The sequence below is a fragment of the Oryctolagus cuniculus genome, chromosome 13, assembly GCF_051225735.1.
Source record: "Oryctolagus cuniculus isolate XC-2025 breed Fujian yellow rabbit chromosome 13, ASM5122573v1, whole genome shotgun sequence".
Taxonomy (NCBI): Eukaryota; Metazoa; Chordata; class Mammalia; order Lagomorpha; family Leporidae; genus Oryctolagus; species Oryctolagus cuniculus.
The window spans coordinates 44,597,883-44,621,251 of NC_142879.1; the positions used below are offsets into that span (position 1 = coordinate 44,597,883).

The 23,369-nt window shown below is 42.0% G+C and overlaps 1 protein-coding gene across 12 annotated transcripts in view; it reads left to right on the top strand.

Moving 5' to 3' along the window:
* CACNB2 (calcium voltage-gated channel auxiliary subunit beta 2) overlaps positions 1-23,369 on the top strand; it is a 402,637-nt gene that overhangs the window by 270,006 nt on the left and 109,262 nt on the right. For 10 of the 12 annotated variants that reach the window (XM_089311223.1, XM_051820341.3, XM_017347579.4 and 7 more), the window contains 1 exon segment: positions 6,709-6,828. Coding sequence is in view for 10 of the 12 variants with exons in the window: in XM_051820341.3 (XP_051676301.1) it covers positions 6,709-6,828 (120 nt within the window). In the remaining 2 variants the exon portion in view is untranslated. 12 annotated transcript variants of the gene reach the window in all.

A 23,369-nucleotide genomic window follows, 5' to 3' on the forward strand; every position in this document is an offset into this window, starting at 1 on the left:
CACAGCCTAGTCAGATCTCTGCACTTTTTACACATACCTTTTGTGCTGTTTAGCAACTTCAGCTTCAGGGCTGAAAACTAGCAACTACTCCCACTGAAGCAGGAGACATTGGAATTCCAGCCAGCTGCAGGCAGGGTTAGCTCCAAGTAGACTACGAAACACCCACTTGCCAAAGTTCGGTTCATTTTCAAAGAGGAGAGGAAAGTTGAAATAGCCAGTTTCTTGATTTCATTGTCTTCCTATTCTACCTACCTACTTTCCCATTGTAGATAAACAATGCAGAGAATGCTCAGTTTTGAGATACTTGGAAGTGAGGAAAATTCCAGAGTGGGAGCCAAGTCTGCCAATGCTTCTTCCCACAAAAGGGCATTACAGTAAGCAGTATAAAACTGCATGACCCTCATTGAACCTTTTAGAAAGACAAAATTTGGAAGTTGCTGAAGATGAGATAGAAGACATCAGGCTTGGCAAAGAATCTGAAAGTCCTGATACGTATGACTATCGGAAATAGCTATACATGTTACTGACAGAGAAAGGGAAGTTTTCAATTAATGGAAACATCCATTACATTAGGGACTTACCCTAGCTTTTATTTTTATGAACTGGTACAGCCATGGGACTTGAATTCACACTGATAAGAGTTAACTCCTAATTTCACTGATAATATTAGCTTTGCAATCTCGATCAGCTAGCATAGCGCTTATGCCTCAGGTTCCTCAGCAGTAAAAATGTAGATAATTGGAGATTATATGGGGTAATGCTTGTGGATCAGTGCAATGCCTGATAGAGTCTAAGCATTTATTAAAAATTAGCAGTTACTGTCATTCATGTGTATAGCAAGCTCAATAAATTGACTTTCCTAATTATTAGTATAGAGAAATCTCAAAAACACACTTTTTAGCCTGTGATAGAGTGCCAAACTTGGAAGGAAGAAATTTGAGAACTTTGTTTACATCTGAGAAGACGTGTTTTCAATGAAGTATAGTTTACTGACAACATTGCAAATGGCATTCATAGTTAAGAGAGTCCTACATGTGCAAGAAATTTTTCTGTGAGTTCATGTCATATAAATGTCAGAGTCCCAGACCCATGTTCCAGGAGGTGCTTGAATATGTACCTCGTGGAGGAGAGGGAGAGAGATGGACGGGGAGGTCAGGAGGGGGAAAGGATGGAATGGGAAAGAGTTTGAGAAAGCTTAAATAATTCTTCTTGAAAAAGTGTCATGTCAGCTACACTGACTTCTTACCAGTTCTATAGATATACGAAGTGTTTCTTGGCCTCAGAGCCTTAGCATATGCTGTTCCCTCTGGTTGGCCATCTCTCTACTCAACACATGTTTTATTTTTCTCCTTTCTGTTCTAACTTAATATCACCTAGTCTCAGTGTCATCCCATCACCCTCAATAAAATACTATCCCTCATAATTTTGTTCTGTTACCTCAGCCTTTTATTTTCTCCCATAGCAATTACCTTTCTGCTGACTTTAAAGCAGTCGGTCTCTTTGTCTAGAAGATCAAGTTCCGTGATAGAAAGGACATTGGATCTCTCTTGCAGTCCTATTCCGTCTGTAGCTAACAGTACAGAATTTACAATGTCATGTAAGTAATAATGTAGTCATGTGGTGTTTGTAAGCTTTCGTATTCTCTTCAGTAAAGCTCACATTTTAGCGTTTGCATGGTCATCAAAGTATTATACAGAGATGACCTAGCAAAGATTCATTACCTTCACCTTTTTACTATTTTAACATTAAGCCAAATGATATGCCAATCATACTGGAGGACTTTCATTGTATGAGTTTAAATAGTATTTGCATGACACTCGTGAGCTAGAGTGTACAATATTTGTGAAACTGCTTCGTCTAAACACCTTACATCATTTTAAAATTTTTAGAGTCATAATCTCTCATTGTCAGTAAATTATGGTTTTGCTGCTAGATACAACCAGTAAAGTAATTCAGGTTTCTCTGATCTGGAACAAACACATCACAGAACAAGAGTTAATTCTTCTAAACTGTGAAGAGGGAGAATATGAGAAATGGAAGAATTACCTCCCTCTACTAGCAGTTTAAGACAGAGAACCATTTCCTTTTGGTCCTTGTCCCCAGAAGTGTCTTCTATTTCATTTTATTCTGGAAATGTGGGGACCCAACCAGGAGGACAATGAGATGTCTTTCTATGGCAAATCCAGGGAAACAACTGAAGTGAGATTTGCCATTGGGTTGCTGGTAGTCCTGCGCATATGAGGAGGTGGTTTGAAGTCTGGGGTGGGGGGTGTTGATGGGAGATAGCTTTGTCAGTGTTGGGATGGCCTTGGGATACTATGAGAAGTGGATCTTGCTCAAAGGCATTGCTTTACGCCTTATAGGAAGATTTCCTACAGAAATAGATGACACCATTTGGGATCCAAGGTGCCAATTCCAAATAGGCTTACAATTCTTTAATTGGCTTAAAAGCAAATTCCTTTTGGCTTTAAAAGAGAAAATACAAGAATGCCTAAGGAAACTGATGCTGGAAATGTGAATGTCTACGAAACAGTAGAGAGTATAGCATCAAAAAAGCAAATGTCATGAATTCCAAAAACAAATGTGTTACAGGGAATGGGTGATGCTTCATTGTACAAACATTTGACATGGAAGTGGAAAAAGAACCTAAGAGTAGATAAAAGCATAAGCTCATCTGATTAAATTTTCCTTTGCAAAGTATACTTATTTAGAATGATAGTTCTGAGGATGAAAATAGAAACTCCTGGGATGAACTGTTGGTAGACATTAGAGACCAGTTGCATTTTGGAGCCGTGCAATTAGGAGTGTGCGTAGTAAGATGTAGAGGAGGAAAGAAGGGTAGCTGAAATGTGATGTACCTACAAGGACAAACAATGCTAAAGACCAACCAGCCACATTATGGAAACCAGAGAGTCAAGGGCACATCTTGTAATGAACCTGCTCGGGAGTTGTGGAAATGACTGCCAGCTGTTCCTGACTGAAGACTACTCAAGGTGTGATGACTGAGAAAGTTCATATGGTACCAAAGGCACACGCTTAATCAGAGACATCACTTCTAGTCACATAAATCCACACACCCCAAAGGGAGGAGACTCATTGTAATGCATATGTCAGGAGGATGACTTTCACAGATGAAACAACTCTGGAGACTAAAACACACTACTGGTTCCGTGGCTGTCTGTGAAGGGAAGAGGTTAAGCGGATGATTATGCTTTTCTTTTGACAATGGGCATATTCCAGGGCATACAAAGATCATGGAAAAATTATGAAAACAATGCATGGATTTCAAAAGTCTTGCACTGAAATACTTACCTTTTTTTTTTTTTTTTTTTGACAGAATGGATAGTGAGAGAGAGAGACAGAGAGAAAGGTCTTCCTTTGCCGTTGGTTCACCCTCCAATGGCCGCCACAGCTGGCGCGCTGCGGCCGGTGCCCCACGCTGATCTGCTGGCAGGAGCCAGGTACTTATCCTGGTCTCCCATGGGGTTCAGGGCCCAACCACTTGGGCCATCCTCCACTGCACTCCCTGGCCACAGCAGAGAGCTGGCCTGGAAGAGGGGCAACCGGGACAGAATCCGGCGCCCTGACTGGGACTAGAACCCGGTGTGCTGGCACCGCTAGGTGGAAGATTAGCCTAGTGAGCCGTGGCGCCGGCCCAATACTTACCTTTTGATTTTTCCACAAGCGTTTTGAAGTACCCTCCCGTAGCATCTACAATGAGAATTATTGTGAAGGTGTACACCATGACAAGTACAAGGAACGAAAGTAATCTGGTTCTTTCTGTGACCTGCTCTGAAGATCAGTTCAGCTGCATTTCTGCTTAGCAAACAGTCAAAAAGCAGATACTCCAAAGAGCAATGGCAAAAGTCAGTGGAGAGACTTTCCTTAACTACCTAGTTATTTAAACCGGGAAACAAGTTCAAACTACATCTGATTCGTAGCAAAGAGCATTTACAACCTTAATTTCTTTAGAAGGTAATGAGGCCACACAAGATTTTGGGGGATGGGGGACTGTTCTTCCTGTCATTCTGGGTTTCTCAGAAACTATTTTCACTGAAGTGTGACCAGAACTTCCAGCAGAGTGAATGAGTCTGAAATGAACAATGAGGACTGAGGCCCCTTGTGGGATGGAATTGTGCTCCTGGTAATGCCCCACTATGCCACTGCTGTAGGAAGCCTCTGGGGAGGTTAGAAACCCCTCTTCCTCCACGCAGCGATCTTGTATCTTGCTTGAGAATGGCATTTTTCCCTTGTAAATCTTACCTGAACAACAAGTTGCCATACACGTTTATTGCGCATGCATTTATGTTCAGCTCATGACAGTATAAATAATCTATTTATGAATTTATGTCATGATGCCAAAATAGAGGTACAGTGGGTCCCTGACTGTTATTCTGAAACCTCTATTCTCTATATTTTATAGCACATAGGTCCTAAAGCTTGGTGTTAGCCTGACTTCTGAGGGAGGGAGCATGGTAAAAAAGGGAGGCAGGCTGGCTTTGCTTCTTTGACATGAAACAAAATAATCTATCACACACAAATACCTGCAACTTGGAATAGAGTGATAAGAATTTGATGTTTACTTTTAAAAACCTGGAAGTATGCATGTCTTCATAAATAAACTTTTAAAAATAATTCCATTAGTATTAGGAAATTAATAATTTTAGCATCTTTCCTTCTTAAGCCTCTGTCTTATCTACAAGAAGCATTTGGACTCAGTCCACTGTATTTTGTGAATCTTCACTCCAGCTAATTAATTAACCAAGCTTTAAAATTTCATCATAAGGATTGTTACGATTCACACTGTTATTTATTCCAGTGGCTTTATTTCAAATGGTAGTTTCTCAGTTGGAGAAGCAGTTCAAAGTCATTTTGAGCTCAGTTAAACTCATTGCTTTATAGAGCTGTGATTACTTTCCTGTCCTAATTAAATGGTCAGATCTCTCTCTTGCATCTTGTTTGTAAAGTCACACGCAATAAAGAGCAGTATTGTATTATGACCAAGGAGTATGATTTGATTTTGGCTGACCAGTATTGTATATAATATTTATTATCTGCAGTTGGCTTATGACATAGGATATACTTTCCGTAGCATGTAATGGAAAGGGATTAGCAAATGAAAAGGTCACATGCTTTGTCTTTGAGAGAATGTTTCATTTGAAATAGAAACCTGACAAACATACCATGTGCCGGTTACTATAGAGCCGAAAAAGCCCGTTCCAGCTGTTTACACTTGGGATGTAAAATGGCAATTTGACATAGACTGGCAGTGTGATGTGAGCATCTGCGTAAAAAGGCTACATATGGAGCATGCCCAGTGCCAGAGAGTACGTCCTCCTCGCCCTGGAGATCTCTAAAGATAAGGCTTGAACTTTGCACTTGCAAATATCACTGCATACGTTGTGGGGCTTTTTTTCCCCCTAGTTTTTATGTTGTTTTTTTTTTAAGGCTCTTTTACAACTAATTTCCTTTAACAATCCAGGAGCAGGGAAGAGACTACTTAAGGTAATAAGATGCATTAAGTTCAGGACGAGTTGCTGCTCCTCTGTGAATGCACTTGAAGTGTGCTTTATTTTGAAAGCAATATAGAGCATTGGAGTGTGTGTATTTCTCCCTGTGATGGGAAAATAAGAATCTCCTCGGCTGGGAGTCCACGGGGGCAGAAAGTGAAAGCCCCGGAGGCAGAAAGAGCCGGAGAAGAGGGACTTGTCCAGAGCATGGATAGGAGAGGAGCTGGGGTTCTCCAGGGCTCAGCGCGCACTGAGAATCTGTGCCCAGGGCTGCAGCTGCGGACGACACAGGCGCTGTCTGGCTAATGAAGGCCACCTGGATCAGGCTTCTGAAAAGAGCCAAGGGAGGACGGCTGAAGAATTCTGATATCTGTGTAAGCGGAAAGGCTTTCATCTGGGGGAGGGGGGAGAACGTTTTCTTTGCTTTTCTGTTGTTAACAGAGAGTGCAGGCAGAGAGGGTGGTTTGACTGAGTTAATGTGATCATGACTGCGAGAGAGGGAACCAGGGAGATTCCTACCGTTTTTCTGAGCTCTTTTTCCTACATTGTGATTTATTGCTAGACGAGATATCCCAGGCAGGTGTTTTCTGTAGGCAGCGTTTATTAAATATCTATGGAAAGGTATTTAAAATATGTTGCTGAAAGATGGAGTGAGGATTCTGGTGTCTTACAGTTTCCTCGGAGAAGGTAGCAGGTGTATAAAAAGGTATGCGAGAATTCTTCACATTATTGTGGGAATCTTCTCAGGGTAGTGGCGTTTTGGAGAGTAGTTAAAGTTTATAACTCATTGGACTTTCTCCTTTATATATATATATTTTGAGGCTGAATGTCTTTCTAGTTGTAAATACTTGCTCTAGCATGTAGATTGTTCTTGAAGCTATCCTTGAAACCCATCAGTGCCCTTCAGCTCTGCACTGCACCACCGAGCTGCTTTAATTATAATGGCCCTTGCTCTGGCTTCCAGAAGAGGTAGTTTTGGGAATGCAAGTCTTGGGAAGGAATGGTAACCTGGCACATACGACCACCCTAGGGAATGGTCTGCACACCAAAGCGTGATTTTGTAGATCGGTTGCTGCAAAATGGACTGTTTGTTCCTCTTCTCAGGAACATATAGCACAATGCAGGAAGCGAACTGCCCTGTGGATGGGACAGCCCTCCCAGGTTGACTCTGTTTTACAGTGCACCTTGTCCTCTGCAGGGTTCGGCAGACTCCTACACCAGCCGTCCATCCGATTCAGATGTGTCTCTGGAGGAGGACCGGGAGGCAGTGCGCAGAGAAGCTGAGCGACAGGCCCAGGCCCAGTTGGAAAAAGCAAAGGTAAAGCCATTTCTTTGCAAGTTGTGCTGTGCCTGTGATGGACAACCTGTAGAAGTTTCTCCTACAGCTTACGTTTGGTCTATGAAAGTATTGGATTTTGTACTTTACAGGGGTGCGGGAAAATACAGCATCTTTCTTTCACTTGGTAGAAAAAATGAAATGTAGTATGTAAGAATCATCTTTATTTCTGTGCTGTTTTATAGTCTGACAAGCAACTTGTTTTCATTTAATTTAGACAACACAAAAGGATTCCCAAATGTGTGAAGGAAAACTGCATCTGATATTATAATTGTTTACTTCATTTTTTCCGGTAAACAATATCTCTGTTTACCAAAACAGCTTTCTCCAAGATAATGTGTGTTTTCCAAGAGTGCAGTAGTCACTCCCCTGTATTATACTCTAGATGTTTTATAATAGTCTCTTCTTATATTTAAAAATGGGTTGTATTTTGCTTTCCAAAAATAAGGCAAAGGATTTTATTTTTTTAAAAAGTTTCTTTTCCCTTGGAGCACTCTGTTCTTCATCCCATCCCTGTGATGTGTGCATAGTATAGATGAGAGAAGGAAGATCCAACGTGAAACACACAGTTACAGAATGTATCTCAGGCTGTGTTGTATTTCACTGCTTGTTGTAAGGATTTGAATTCCTTCTCCTGTGCAGTCATTTGAACAGCAGCTCTTTCTAAAGCTTAGGTTGTTGTCCAGGCTTTGGGTTCCTTGGTTTGTTTGATGCTCGGTAACTTCTGAGTGATAGTATTTTAACACAATTGTTGGTTCTCTTTCGAAAAAATTACTGCTTTGAAAAGAGTAAGTACTATGTTGATCTTGCTAGAAAAATCAGGGTGGCATTACAATGCCTCTGCCGGCTGCTTCATCTGTGAGATGAGTAAAATCTATGTGTGTTGCTATGGGAATCATGGCTTGAAGATTCTGGTTTGAATGCATGGGCAGCCCTTATGTAATATTCATAACCTCTAGCCCAGCTGCCATTGTGGTTCACTGAGGAACTGCCAGGAGACTGTGACTTCCAAACAGCATTATTTCTGTATATCCAAAACAATGCTCTCACCTCACCTGGCAGGGAAACCGTCTGTAGGTCTGACAGCCTTAACTGCAAGACAGCTTGTAGACAGCAGGAGCAGGGGCAGGAGGTGTGACAGTAGGAAGGGAAAAAGCAAGGTGTGGCCCAGTTGTCATCAACTGATGGGCTCTACCACAGTTAGTCCTTTACAGCATTAGGAGGCTGAAACGTGAGGGACAATAAAGAGTGAATGTATGACTAATAAAGTTAGTTGCCACTATAGGTTTGCATCATACTTAATAGATGTTACAATTAAGAATGTGAATTCTGCATTCTATATTTTGTACCTGGATGTAAAAAAAAAAAAAGACTCAAGAAAAACAAATAACAGTTTGTATTCCAGAAATAAGGTTGTTCTATTTGTAGCTAATTTATTCAAGTAATTTTCACACACCAAAATTAAACAGTTTCTCAGATTCATATCCCATCATCATATAATGCAATGTATTATAGCTTCATTTTTCCTAGTCTTTAGTTATCTAATTTGGAGCCTTTTTGTCCATAAATGGGTGCTATAAAGAAATGAGTTAAAGCTACACAGCTGCAGATGTTGGTTCTAAATCCAACTTGGTTCATCTTCCTTGGCCTACGGGCCTGAAAAGTTCATAGTTACAAAATGTGTGGAAGACAACAGAAAGAATTTAAGGCAAAGGCAAAATAATGGAAGAACTGTTGCCTGTGCCTAATGAATACAGTTTATTTACATCCATTTTTCATCTTTAAAATCAGGTCATTACCTTCAATCTCCTATGTATTCAATGAGTCACACTAGAGTGAGAATTTGAATAGGTTCTGAAAGCAGAGAAGGAGTAGGGTTTAAGGTTATGTTAAAATTGTGATTTGGTTTGTCTGGTTTGTTACCTCCAATATCCTTGGAGAAAGAAGGCAGAAGAAGGATGGTGGATGGCTAGCTCTTGAGATTATTTTTATCCGATCCCATTGGTCAGTGTATCATCATGCCTTGTTGGGGCCCATTTGAAAATGAAGTCTTAAAAATACATGAATTTTGTTCATGAGGACTGCGCATCTGTTTTCAAAGGATCATATGTTTTCTACATTTGTTTTGTAAGCACCATAGCATCCCTCAAATAGAAAGGCTTCACAAGTCAGTGTGGTAACTCTCCCGCACCAGATCCCAGGGGAAAATCTGCAGACACCTGCCATCGCCCCCTGCGGTGCACTCAGGTCCTGGTCGTGTATAAATATGAGCTACATTAGCCATTAATTGTCTTAATAATAGCTCTGCGAAATAAGGTAATTGGCAAGCAGTGAACGTGGAGACACTGCCTTTTGAAATTAAATGACCTACAAAAGGTTATGTAATGAGGCACTCTGCGCTGCCAGTAAAACCCAGTGCCCCTCACTGCCACTTTGTTGATGGCTTCTCTCACACTGGCAGACTCTGCAGTGAACAGATTGTATGTTAACTTTGAAGCAAACAAGTATCGATCATGGATGAAGCCTTGTTTTTTAACTGTATGTTTTCTTATCACACGCATATGTTCTGATCTGGTTCAACTTTGGCCTACTTTGCAAATCTTCCTTCATTTAAATTGGTTCTCTCTGATATTGCTTTAAATACAAGCTATTTGCAAATTTACCTTATTTGTGCATTGATCATTTCATTAAAGACAATTTTATTGAGGCGTAATTCACCTGTTTGAATTTGTAGTTCAGCGGCTTTTAGTACATTGAGAGTTGTACAACCATCACTATAATCATTCTTAGAACAGTTTGATTGCCCTGAAAAGAAATCCCAAGCCCATTAGCAGTCATTCCGCATTCTCCTCAAATACCTTAACCTGGAAAATCACTATTCAACTTTCTGTCCCTGTAGATTTGTCTGTTCTGGATATTGCATATAAATGGACTCCTAGAGTGGGTAGTTTTTTGTGTGTGTGTGTGACAGGCTACGTTCTCTTGCATAATGCTTTCAGTGTTCACCTCTGCTCTAGTATATGCCATTCTTCATATTATCAAATGATATTCCATTATGTGTACAAGGGTACTTCAAAACAGTTAGTTCAGGTATGGGCATTTTGAATAGCTGTTACGACTCTCCTTGGGACACCCACTGTACCCTATCAGAGTGCCTGAGTTCGAGTCCTGTCTCTGCTCTTGATTCCAGCTTCCTGCTAATGAGCTGTCTGGGAGGCAGTGCTGATGGCTCAGGTATTTGAGTCCCTGCCACCCATGTGGGAGACCCAGCTTGAGTTTCTGACTTCTGGCTTATGCCTGGCTCAGCCTCAGTTGTTGCGGCCACTTTGGAAAAATGGGAGATTGAGCTCTCTCCTTCTGTCCCTCTCTCTCTGTCTCCCTTTGTCTATCTGCTTTTCAAAAATACGTGAAAATTTTTGAAAAGATGTTTGTTTTGTTACGGAAACTTTGTTAAATCCATGCACAGTGCACATTTTTCCATGAATTTCCTGGAAACCCCCCATATAGACCACATGATTTATCAATTGGTGGACATTTGGGTTTCTCTTTCAGGTATTGTTAATAATACTGTTAGGAACATTCATGCAAAAGTTTTTACACGAGTCTGTATTTTCTACACACACACACGTACACACAACCCTAGGAGTGAAATTGCTGGCTCATATGATCATCTTCTTTTAACTGACAGAAAATTTTCTTCTTCTATCCCTTACTCCTCAGAAATGATGCCTTCTGCCCTGGAGACAGAGACTCCGAGTTGGGAAATCTATGCATGTTTGGGTTTGGAGTAGAGATCAAGTAGATTCAGGGCATACCTGTTGGTTGAATGGATTAACCTTCAATTCTGAGCCCATTGTTCTTTCATCATTGTGTTAAATCATACTGGGCACTGTGGGCGTATAGGTGGGATTGCAAGGCCACAGCCACAAAGACAAACCAGGCATGTGTTTGGCCTGACTCAGCTTCTGTTGTTTGTTAAAGAGGAAAGCCATGGTAATAAAAGGTAGGACAGAAGTACTCTTGGAGAATAGAGAGGTCTGTGAGCATCTGGAGACAAAGACTGTATCCTGCTAGCAGGCACAGGAAACCTTCCTGAGGAGCCAGTGATTTAACTCACAGGTAGACAGATGATGTTGAGCCCCTGGTGTAGAAAGTGTGGGTGGAGAATGGGGAAGTGCCTGCCCCCTAGGCCCTGGGAGCACTCTGTATATAAAGTCTTGTCATAAGAAAATGTAGACCCTTCCAGAGAAAGGCTAAATGTTTTTTATCATGCTAGCTTGAAAATACATATTTACTCCATAGTTTAGAGGTGAGCATTTAGCCTCATGGTTCAGACACCAGTTAAGATACCCATTTCTCCCATCACAGTACCTGGGTTTGATTATCAGTCCTGCCTCCTTACTGCAGACCCTGGGAAGCAGTGGTAATGGCTGAAGTACTTGGGTTCTTGCCACCCATGTGAGAGACCTGGATTGAGTTCCTGGCTCCTGGATATAGCCCAGCTCAGCTTGATGATGGCTGTTTCAGGCATCTGGGGAGTGACCCACAGATGGAGTCTGTCTCTAGCTCCCTCTCTCCCTTTCTCATCTCCCTCTTTCCTCTTCTCCTCCCCCCTGTGCTCCTTCCCTCTTTCTGTCTCTCTGCCTCTCAAATAATAAAAAGTTTTAAATTTATAGATATATTAGTAGTTTAGCTGGGTATAGTATTCACAAATGGAAAACAGGAATGGGTGTTTAGCCTAGTGGTTAAAATGCCTCTACTTCCCATCAGAGTGCCTGGGTTTGATACCTGCCTCCAGCTTCCTGCCAATGGAGACCCAGAGAGGTAGTACTGATGACTCAGGGACTTGGGTTCCTGTCACTCATGTGGGAAACCTGGATTGCATCCCTGGCTCCTGGCTCCAACCTCAGCTCTGCCCCGGCAGTGCAGGTACTTAGGAAGGGAATCCACAATGAGAGAGCTAGTATTTGTATTCTTTCTTTCTCTTTCTGTCTCTGTCTCCTCACATCTCAACAAAAAGGAGGGAGAAAAAAAATTTTCCTTCTAATTTGTAAAGTTATTACTTTGTGGTCTCCTAGCTTCCAGTACTGCTGGCATAATTGCTAATGGTCTTCTGAGTGTGATTTTTATTTTCAGCATTCTCTGTGATATTTGGAGAGTTAGTCTTCCTTTCATGATTTGACATTTTGATGGAACGTTTATTGTGCTTGGCTTCTCCTACCTTCAGTTCTGGAAATCCTTTTTTTTTTCTTTGATAATTTTTTCCCCTGTTTTTTCCTCTTTTTCCTGGTTTTCTGGTTTGTCAGATGTGTGATTAGAAATCTCCTCTGTAATCATTTTTCTCTACGATCTCTCTATATTTTCTTAGTTTTTCTCAATTTATTTTCTAATCTACCCATTTAAGGTTGAAATCTCTTAATGTCCAAGAGCTAGAAAACTGGATAAATATGTTAGGTAAATAAATGGCTAATTGCTAGCAGCTTGGATACCTTTAGTCTTCAAATAAATATTAGCTTAGATTGCTTATTTCTACCCATAAAGAATCCAAGGTGTGTGGCCATCTCCTGGACCTGTGTTAGGCTTCTGCTCTGACTCACATCTGTGACTGGGTAGGCACGGTCACATACGCTGGTACTGCCACGCTTCCACTCACCTCAGGTGAAATTGACAGTAATAGTAATGACCACAGTAACACCAAAACGTGATGGCTGATCACTGTTCATTCTAGTCAGTTTACAAGATGTAAAGAAAAGCAAAGCTTTATATCTTTTTAGTAGTTGAAATAGTTTTGACCTGTCATGATTATACTGTGTATATATAGCACCAATGCCTATCACATTGGCAAAATCCTCCCTTATTCTCTATGTGAGAAATGAGGAAAGTTCTTTGATGTTTGCTGCGGAACACACCAATTTTAGCTTAGTGGCTTAAAGTCGCCATTTTTTTTAGGTTCCTCTTTCTTCCCATGCATTCTTGGTCTGCTGGCAGAGCAGCAGGGACTGGGCCATCGGGGATGACCTCGTGTGTCTGATTGATGGGCTGGCAGCTGCTAGCTTGGGCACTTTGTTCTCCTTGTTGGCACTCCTCCTCCAACAGGCTGGTTAGGGTTCCTACCCAGGCTGGCCTCAGGGTTCCTTCGGAAGAGAACCAGCTCCAACAATCTGTAGTCGTGTCTTTCCTCCTCTTGTGTCACTTTTGCCAACAGCAAATCACAGGGCTGATTCCAGGGTCAGTGTGGAAGAAGAAATACCCAGCAGGTGTGTTCAGGTACAGCCACTCTGTACAAACCATGTGCTAGGCTCCTCCTGCCCCTTCCTGCCTCTTTGAAACAACACGTGTCTCCTTGCCTTTTAGGATAAACACCTCCACCATCCCTTCCACCCTCTGCTTGCCCCTTCCTTCTGCCGAAAACCTTGTTTCCCCGGACTCTGGGCTCTTTCCTTCCTTCTTCCCACCCCCTGACTATTTAATGCTTTGAAACTAATTTCTGTCTCTCTTTACTGATGGTATCTGCTGACTTTCCCGTCACTGGTTCCACTGACTCATTCTCCCAACTTTCCCCTGACTTCTCTGCAAGCCACAACCTTGTCAAATTTGTCATACAGGTGCTGACTACAACACAGAGCCCCCAAGCAGTGCAGTGCTACTTCTGCATCCGTCTGGTTGCTCCTGCCCAGTCTCTTCTGCTTTAGCTTTCAGTTCCCCCACTGAAATGTGGAACATCCAGCAGAGGCTCATACCTCCACCATCTGGCATTTAGTGCCTTAGGCACGCCATTAGCTTTAACACGGAACTCTGCAGAGCCCCAAGGGATCTGTGGATTCCTCAGGCGCTGCTGCCGGGGCAGAGGAGTCCCCTGCAGGCTGTGGTTCTTCATCCCATTGGGATACAGCCAGAGCAGCTCTCTCTCCAGTTGTTTCATACGCTGAGACTTCTGAGCAAGCTTCCTTGGGATACAGACTTCCACCTGCATGGTGGGTTCTAAACCACTGCCGGTTTGCCTTCACCATCTCACGTTTCTCAGTGCCGAAGCCAGCACAGGAGGTCTGCGCCTTTGGTTCTGACCTCTCTCCCTGATGTCGGTCTCTCAGGCCTTTCCCCTCATGGCATCTCTCGCAGTTCTGCCGCCCATCTGAAACGTGGCTCCCCATCTTTTCCTGCAAACCCTTCTTCTCTGCATTTTCTGTTTCTATTGCTGTTACCTCTGTCCTCCGGAGCTTGAAGCATTAGTCCAGGGATCAGCATTTTTTTTCTGCAAAGGGCCATATAGGGAATGTTTTAGGTGTTGTTGTGGGTCATGTGGTCTCGCTTACCTCAGGGACACATGGATGCAGATTCCACCTCTGCCGTGGACTGACTACTTGACCTCCTGAAAATTACCTGTGAGGTTTGATTTTGCTGTATGTGATAGAACATTAACCCCAGCTTCTTGTGGCTCTAGTGATACCTGAACAAGCGCCTCCATACAAAGCACAAGGTTCCTGGAACCACCTTCCTCTGCCGTAGGCCCGCTGTGATAGGCATAGGCAACTGGAACCCTCAGTAACTACTGTCAAAGGAGTCCAGTGTCTAACATGGGGGTCTGTATTTAGCATTAAGATACCAGTGTCTTTGTTCTCTTTAGTGATATATGAAGGTACTTCAAAAGGTTCATGGAAAATAAAATTTAAAGATATGTCTATTTTGGTGTAAAGCAATTTGAAATCCATTCATAGTTTATTTTTAATAATGCACATATACCATGAACTTTTTTACATTTCATTTAAAATATTTGAGAGGCAGAGGGACAGATAGAGAGAGAGGCAGGGTCCCATCTGCTGGTTCACTTGCCTACATCCAGGATGAGACTGAAGCTGGGAGCCAGGAACTCAATCCAGGTCTTCGGAGTGAGTGACAGGAGTCCAAGTAATTGAGCTATCACCACTGCATTAGCTGGAAACTGAAGTCAGGATCCGGGACTTGAACCCAGGCACTGTGATTGGGGCTGCGGGTTTCTTAACTGATGTCTTAAACAGCTAGGTGAAGCACCGGCCCTCACTGAACTTTATGAAGACTCCTTTTGCATTCACCAAATGCTATTTCATATTATCATTAGCTTGTTAGCTGTACTCGCCTCTATTCAGGGCTTGGCGCTGTGTGCCTGCCGAGCTGAATCAGGTAGGCTGGCACTCACTCTGGCCACGGCAACTCAGACTGCATTGGCTTGCAGGCTGCCACCAGCACGCAAGCCCTGGGGAGTGAAGACGTGCACTGTACTGGGTCACACTGCTACAGATCCCTGCCTCGGTTTTCAAGGAACTGGCTGCTTCCTCGCTTTTCTCATAGGCTCAACACCTGAATATTTGGGATATAAAATTGTAGATTGTTCTTTGTTTCTTTATCATTCTGTTTTTTTTTTTTTTGGCAGTCTATGAATGAGTAAATTTTAAGCTTCTTATGAGTGGGGGAAAAAAAAACACACCTGCTTATAAAAGAACATGATACTCTTAGCAGACTCTTGGTTTTTATTAATGGAAGTTCTAGAGGATTCACATTTACCCACATCTGAAACTCTTGGTTAAGAACCTTATAAGAATTGTTAGCATAATACAGACTTCTGGCTGTTTCTAAACCGTAAGTGGCTTGGGGAAGGATTATTATAAACTTTGTGGTTCAAGCCTTTATTTTTTTTCTTTTAAAGAGCTGTAACCGAATATCTTTGTCGTATCTTTGTAAACAGCTATAAACACACAGCCAAATATGAACAAGAAACGACATAAAGACCTTGCTACAGAGCTTAAAAATCTCTCTCTATATATATATGTCTAGCTCTCTCACTCTCCCTCATCTTCTGAGCTTTTGTTCTACCAGCAGATAAGTTACACATGTTGAAACTGTGGTAAGGTAGAATTTATTCAAATTAGCACACGTCTGCACCGAGTTAGGAGTTAGAGGAGAGGCGATCAAAGCTGTTCTGTGCGGTTTCACCCTCAACATGATCATGGTTTAAGATGGTGATGCCAGAAATGCATGTCACCGAGTGGTAGGTGTTAGACTAGCAGCACTGGGAGCCAAATGCCGAGAGCGTGGCTCCATCCCACGGGGTGGGACGGGTTCACTTGAGGAGGCCAGTTTGCATTACAGATGCCTCCACTGGCCTGTGAATGTCCTCTGTGGGCAGAACCTTTGCCAGCCAGCAATGTGGCTAAGGTCAACAGGATGATTACTAATTGAAGGGCCCAGTTACTTGTAACTTCTGTCTAATTCTGTTTTACACCTCACTTAGTCTTCAATTTACCCTAAAATAATCACACTGAGGTATTTTTTACTCACATTTTAAAAAACATTTATTTGTTTATTTGAAAGGCAGAGCTACAGAAAGAGAGGTCTTCCATTCGCTAGGTCACTCCCCAAGTGGCTGCAATGGCCGGAGCTGGGCTGATCCGAAGCCAGGGGCCAGGAACTCCTTGGGTCTCCCAAGCTGGGTCAGCGGCCCAAGGACTTGAACCATCTTCCAATGATCTTTGAGTCCATCAGTTCCCATGGTAATCTCATCTAAAACACGCCCAGAAATCATGGGCTGTCCAGGCACCCCATGGTACAGTCAGATTCAATCATAAAATTAGCCGTTATAGTCTGCTAATTTTTTACAAGTATTCTAACTGTTCTCTGTATAGAATTTAGTTTGACATGCCATCTGAGTTTGACCTTATCTATAAGGATTTGCATTCTAGGAAAAGAATTTTTTGTTTTAAAACATAGCATGTTTATACTTCAGAATGATACTTTAAATTTCTCCTTGGCCGGCGCCGCAGCTCACTAGGCTAATCCTCCACCTTGCGGCACCAGCACACCGGGTCCTAGTCCCAGTCGGGGCGCCAGATTCTGTCCCGGCTGCCCCTCTTCCAGGCCAGCTCTCTGCTGTGGCCCGGGAGTGCAGTGGAGGATGGCCCAAGTGCTTGGGCCCTGCACCCCATGGGAGACCAGGATAAGTACCTGGCTCCTGCCATCGGATCAGCGCAGTGCGCCGGCCTCAGCACGCCAGCCGCGGCGGCCATTGGAGGGTGAACCAACGGCAAAGGAAGACCTTTCTCCCTGTCTCTCACTATCCACTCTGCCTGTCAAAAAAAAAAAAAATTTTTTCTCTTAAGTATCCTAGGAACCAACAGTGACCAAATATGAACCATTTGTTTTTAATATTATACTTTCAGTAAATGTCTTGGTAAACTATGAGATTAAGAGCGAGCATTTGGCACTCCTCTTGGAATGCCTGCCTCCCATATCGGCATGCCTGCTTCCAGTTCCAGCTCCACTTTAGATTTCAGCTTCCTGCTGATGCATACCCTGAGAGGCAGCAAGCGATGACCCACATACTTGGGTTCCTGCCACCCATATGGGAGACCCAGGTTGAGTTCATGGCTCCTGGCTTAAGTCTGGCCTAGTCCAGGCTGTTGTGAGTATTTAGGGCAGTGAAACAGTAGATGTAAGGTCTCTCTCAACCGTGTCTGTGTCTCTGGCTCACTAGCTCGTTCTCTGCCTTTTAACTAAATAATTGAAAAATACATAAAAACATGAAATGCTTCTTAGTAAGGGAGTTTGAGTGGTATTTCTCCTAAAACTTCATATTTATGTAAAATATATCAGTATTACTAAAGCCCATCAACCCTTCTTAACTCTGGTCCAAGAGGAAAAAAATACCACAGATCCTTTTTCATATTATCCCTTGAAATATTTTTTTTATATTTCTCTGAAATATGACACTGTTTCCTTGGCTGAAATATGTTCATTGTAATATCGCCACCATGGCACCCTTTCTTGAAGGATTCTTTTTAAAACGTTGGTTAGATTTTCTGGATCATGAATGCCTTTGAGTATATCATAAAACATGGGACTTCCCTAGAGAAGTAGTCACTGTCCATCCACACAGCATGGCTCCTATTTTCAAGGTCATCCCAGCCTTCTGGAACTAACATGTGTATCCTCAAAGTATAAGGACATCTCACAGGGCCAGAGCTGCAGCATAGCACCGGCATCCCATATGAGCACTGATTCAAGTCCTGGCTGCTCCACTTGCTGTCTAGCTTCCCGCTAATACACCTGGGAAAGCAGCAAAAGATGGCACAAGTGCTTGGGCCCCTGTACCCACATGGGAGACCCAGATATAGCTCCTGATTCCTGGCTTTGGATTAGCCCAGCTCTGGCCATTGTGGCCATTTCGGGAGTGAACTAGCAGATGGAAGAGCTCTCTGTCTCTCCCTCCCTCTCTCTCTCTCTCTCTGCCTTTCAAGTAAATGAGTAAGTGTTTTTTTTAAAAAATTAAATGTATATAAGAAAAGAACCTCTGGGAAATAGTCCCTGCCTTCCTCCACTTAGAGAGGCTGGTGTTTGAAGAGCTATTAGACATGGTCCTATGCCTGTAGAGACTTTTCCTTTGCTCTTAGTTACTGAAAGATTACCACATAAATTCTTACAGTTTGGGTTTTAGCTATAATGTTTAGTCTAGTGTGGAATCAGAGGTTGGGCAAATATACAGTTCTCTAAATACTTTCTTGTGCTATGGCTATTAAGTGTGTTCTGTTTTAAACAGTTGTCAGTGATTACCGATTTGAGTGTTTTAAGAGTTTTCAGTCATCTGTATGAAAGTGAACAAACTGGAAGAGCCTTTTCAGTTTAGCAGAGAGTAGGTGCTAATCTTTGCTGTGGTTTGGCTTGGCTGCCTACCTATTTGGTTTATTAGTCTCTGAGCTTCTCAGTTGATCTGTCTTGTGTTAACTCTTATAAAATGTAATCTCCTTATTTATTCTGGTTTATTTTGGTCTTGATTATCTGTCCAATGTAGGTAACTAGGACATCAGTTCCCTGTGTAGAAAGAATCCTGCCTGTAGGTTACAGAAGGGTAAGGCTATCTGATGCTTGACAATGCTTTTGCCCTGCATTACATAGAAGCCTTTCCCAGTGTTCTGGTTTTGTGGAAAACTAAGTGAAATAGCAAAGTTTGCAATGGCAGGACTTTAGGACTTTGCCTGCCCAGGGGTTTGAGAGCCCCTTGAGAGGTGGCCTGTCCCTCAGCAGCTGTGTGCTCTGGTCTAGCATGCTCTGTTTTTCTCCTCACTTGTCATCTTCCCCACCCCAGAAACGTGTCCAGGCTTCTCTTACAGCCCTTCCCATACCATACTGAGTGGTTGGTTCTCTGGGCAAGCAAATCAAACTTGAGCAGCTTTGCTTGTGAGTTGTCCTGTTTATGCTCCCAGTTGAATTCCTCTCCAGAGGCCTATCTGAATGAATGACATAATCTGTGTGATGGGAATGTATGGGTGAAAACCCAAGTTTTCAGCTGTAATGACATTTTCCCACCTTTTTCTTGTCTTTTTTTGATGCGATCATGTCTTACCTCCACACTGCTCGTAGCCTGGGAGTGAAATCAGGATGGTTAACTGTGTCACCCTCTGTCCCCGAGGTTGTGAGTGTTATGGAGCGTGACTCTGGGTTGCCAAGTGTGTTCTTTAGTGACAGATAGTTCCTGAGTAACTTTTCGTGGGGGTGACAGAAGTCTTACCAGGCATCTGGTAGGATGCAGTCTACCAGTGTCCCCCAGCCCAGCACTTGGGTGCATAGGAGACACAGTAGGCCCACATTTGAACAGAGTTGATCTCTGCCAGGGGAGAGAACTGCCCCTGTGCACAGCTCTATTCCTGCCTAACAGGCAGAGGTCCACTCCAGCCCTGTTTCTGAGGAGCTGTTCTGTTACATAAAGATGAAATTATAAAGAAATTAGGGTAGCTGTCAAGTAGAATTGAAGTCTATATATAAAATTCACATTGTGTGTCTGCCACAAACAAATGTCCTGAATTCTGGGTCTATGTGAAGTTTGATGTTTGTCATTTTTGGTATATTTAGTGAAGAAAGTGGAATACTCAGAGCACAGGTATAAGGCATAAAAATATCTCATGTGCAGCCACGTGGAGACTGTGGGGCTTTTCAGTTTGCTTTCCTTCCTGACTCTTTGAGGTCTTCTCTGTGTCTTTGATGTCCTGCAGCCTCACTGATCTGTCAAGGTGCCTATTTCTTTTTTGGTCGGCTTTGGGTTCTTGTGCCTCCTGAATCTGGAAAATTCTCAACCCTTGTGTCTCAGAAGTTGAAAAGTAAATTAATGAGTCAGTTAATTCAGCATGGTTAGCTATTCTTCACTGGAATGCTTGTCCAAGTGTCAAGCCAACCACATTGCCAAAATTGAGAGGTACATTATTGGAGCTTTGTTTTAAATCATTTCATATACATTTTGGTGTGATCCTCTATCTATTTTACCCTCAAAGTCATGTATCACATATAATGTTTAATTCAATGACAGACTGTCTATTTTTGACAGTGGTCCCATAGATTATAATGGAGCTGAGAAATTCCAGTCACCTAATGGTGTCATAACTATCGATATTACAGGGGTGGGGAACCATTTCTGCCAGGGACCATTTGGGTATTTATTTATTTATTTATTTTTGACAGGCAGAGTGGACAGTGAGAGAGAGAGAGACAGAGACAAAGGTCTTCCTTTGCTGTTGGTTCACCCTCCAATGGCCGCCGCGGCCGGAGCGCTGCAGCTGGCGCACTGCGCCTATCCAAAGGCAGGAGCCAGGTGCTTCTCCTGGTCTCCCATGGGGTGCAAGGCCCAAGCACTTGGGCCATCCTCCACTGCACTCCCTGGCCACAGCAGAGAGCTGGCCTGGAAGAGGGGCAACCGGGACAGAATCCGGCGCCCCAACCGGGACTAGAACCCCGTGTGCCGGTGCCGCAAGGCGGAGGATTAGCCTAGTGAGCCGCGGCGTCGGCCTCCATTTGGGTATTTATAACAACATTTGTGGGCCTTATAAAATTGTTAACTTAAATATCAGCCTGCTACAGATTTATTGAATTTTGAGTCCCACCTGTGGTGGTTGCCGTGGCAGAGCCAGACCACATGATTTCGTGGGCTTTCAACAGTCCACAAGCCAGATGCCCCCCACTCCTGCTCTGTGGGCTCAGTAGCCCTGTTTTCTTCCTTTGGAGGCTCTGTGTTGACAGTGGCAGCATTGAAAAACAGAATCTTTACTGACATCCCAGTGCTTAGAAAAACTACCCACAGTGGGGAGTGTTACATCAGGGTCTTCCAAAAGTTCATGGAAAATGTGTATTTTGAGATACCTAGGCACTTCAAGATTTTTTCCACCAAAAATAAGCTAATATATTTTTTAAAAATTTAATTATTTGTTTGAAAGGCAGAGTGATGGGGGGAGATAAAGAAGAGGAGAGAGAGGTCGTTCATCTGCTGGTTCACTCTCCAGATGGCCACAGCAGGCAGGGCTGCACCAGGATGAACCTCCATCTCAGTTTCCCATGTGGAGGGCAGGGGGCCAAGCACTTGAGCCATCTTCCACTGCTTTTCCAGGCACATTAGCAGGAAGCTAGATCAGAAGCAGAGCAGCTTGTACTCAAAGTGGTGCTCTAATATTGGATACATGTATTGCAAGTGACGGTTTAACCCACTGTACCACAACCTAGACCCAACTCATCTTCTAATTCTATTTTTCTACCAACTTTCTGAAGTATCTTTGTACATAAAAAAATAAACCTTCAGTGTAGTAGACCAATGTAATATTACTTGTCCTGATAGAAATGTCAACTTAAAACTTACAGGCAAATTATTTAAATGCCACATTATATAAATTTATACCAATTTTAGAAATATCCCTCTTTCCAAACTCTTACTCATATTTCATATTTTAAAAAATTGCAAACGTTCCCCCAGTCTTGTGGACGTTAGAAGATATAATAAATCATCTAATCCCCTTTCAGAGGAAATTCGTCCAACTTGTTGAAAATAATACTTTTTTTGAATCCTAGAGTTTATCATAGCATCCAGTATTTACAATTGTGAGGTCATATTTCTTTTTTTGTAAACTTCAATTGGTTTATTCAATAGAATCTTTTTTTATAAAACTTTTATTTAATAAATATAAATTTTGAAAGTACAACTTTTGGATTAGAGCTGTTTTTCCCTCCATAACCACCGTCCCACCTGCAAACCACCCCATCTCCTACTCCCTCTCCCATCCCATTCTTCATTATGATTCATTTTTAATTATCTTTATATACAGAAGATCAACTTAGTATATACTAAGTAAAGATTTCAACAGTTTGCACCCACACAGACACACAAAGTATAAAGAATTGTTTGAAGACCAGTTTTACCGTTAATTCTCATAGTACAACACATTAAGGACAGAGATCCTACATGGGGAGTAGGTGTACAGTGACTCCCGTTGTTGATTTAACCATTGACACTCTTATTTATGACGTCAGTAATCACTTGAGGCTCTTGTCATGATGAGGTCATATTTCCAGAAATAAACGTTAAATCTCGATTTAAACATTTTAAGTCAAGTTTACCACATGAATATTCCAAAGTAATATGAATATTCCAAAATAAGATTTGCATCCTTCACGGTTTACCTTTTGCAAGCAATGCATTGTTTGAAATAAAATAACTGAGAATGTGCTTCTTGTGATGATCTTGGAGGGTTCAGATACAAGGTGACTCTCTCTCTTGAAGAATGATTTTTAGAGGAAAACAAGCTTTATCTTATATTCAAGCATATGTGGTAATCTCTGGCAAATTTTTATTTCTGAACATTTATTTTTGCATATTCTCTTTCTAACTGCAGATGGAAAAAATAAACAGGATATATTTTTGCTCACTTGTATGAGCTCACTTGATTTTGGCATCTACATGGACTGGGAACCTAATAAAGTAATATTTTGTATGTATAAGAATCTTTGATTATTTTTTCAGGTGCCTTAGGGTTTAAAAATTACCAAGTATGTTTTGCAAGCAACAGAACTTCTGATTATAAAGCCATATGCAGTCAAAGAAAATCAATCCACACATATATTTTCAAGGTCTAATTTTAGCCCATAAATCCTTTTCTAAGTTTTTTTCTTATTGGTTGGAGACAGGAAAGAGAAATGTGGTAATGATTAATAGACAAGAAGTTGCAACGTTTTGATTGGTTGACTTATTTTTCTTGACTTTTTGCTGTTGTTCTCTTCTTTGTTCACTGTGAACAAATTATTCTAGAAGGTTCAAGTTAAGATTTTCCTGCCAATATTGCTGCTTTAGCAAAGTATACTTAAAATGTCTTTAGAGATTGTGTTCAAATTTGAAATTAAACAGAAGTTTCTAAACATCTCTACTTAAAAAAGTTTTTCTATTGCTAGACTAATGACCATAAAATTTAAATTAATCTCCTATTTGTGGTTTATTCTTTTATTGTACCTTAGGATTTCAATATATTATCTTACAACTTTTCTTTTAAAATATTTGTGATAGAAGGCTTAATCATTTTTATTCATAAGTTCTTTTGTTGTTGTTGTTTGTTTGACAGATACATAAAGGGCTTCTGTTCCCCAGGTTGTTCCACAAGTCACCGCAGCAGCTAGGGTTGGGGCCAAGGCCAATACATGGAGCTCAAAACTCAATCCAGGTCTTCCACATGACTGGAAGGAACCCAATT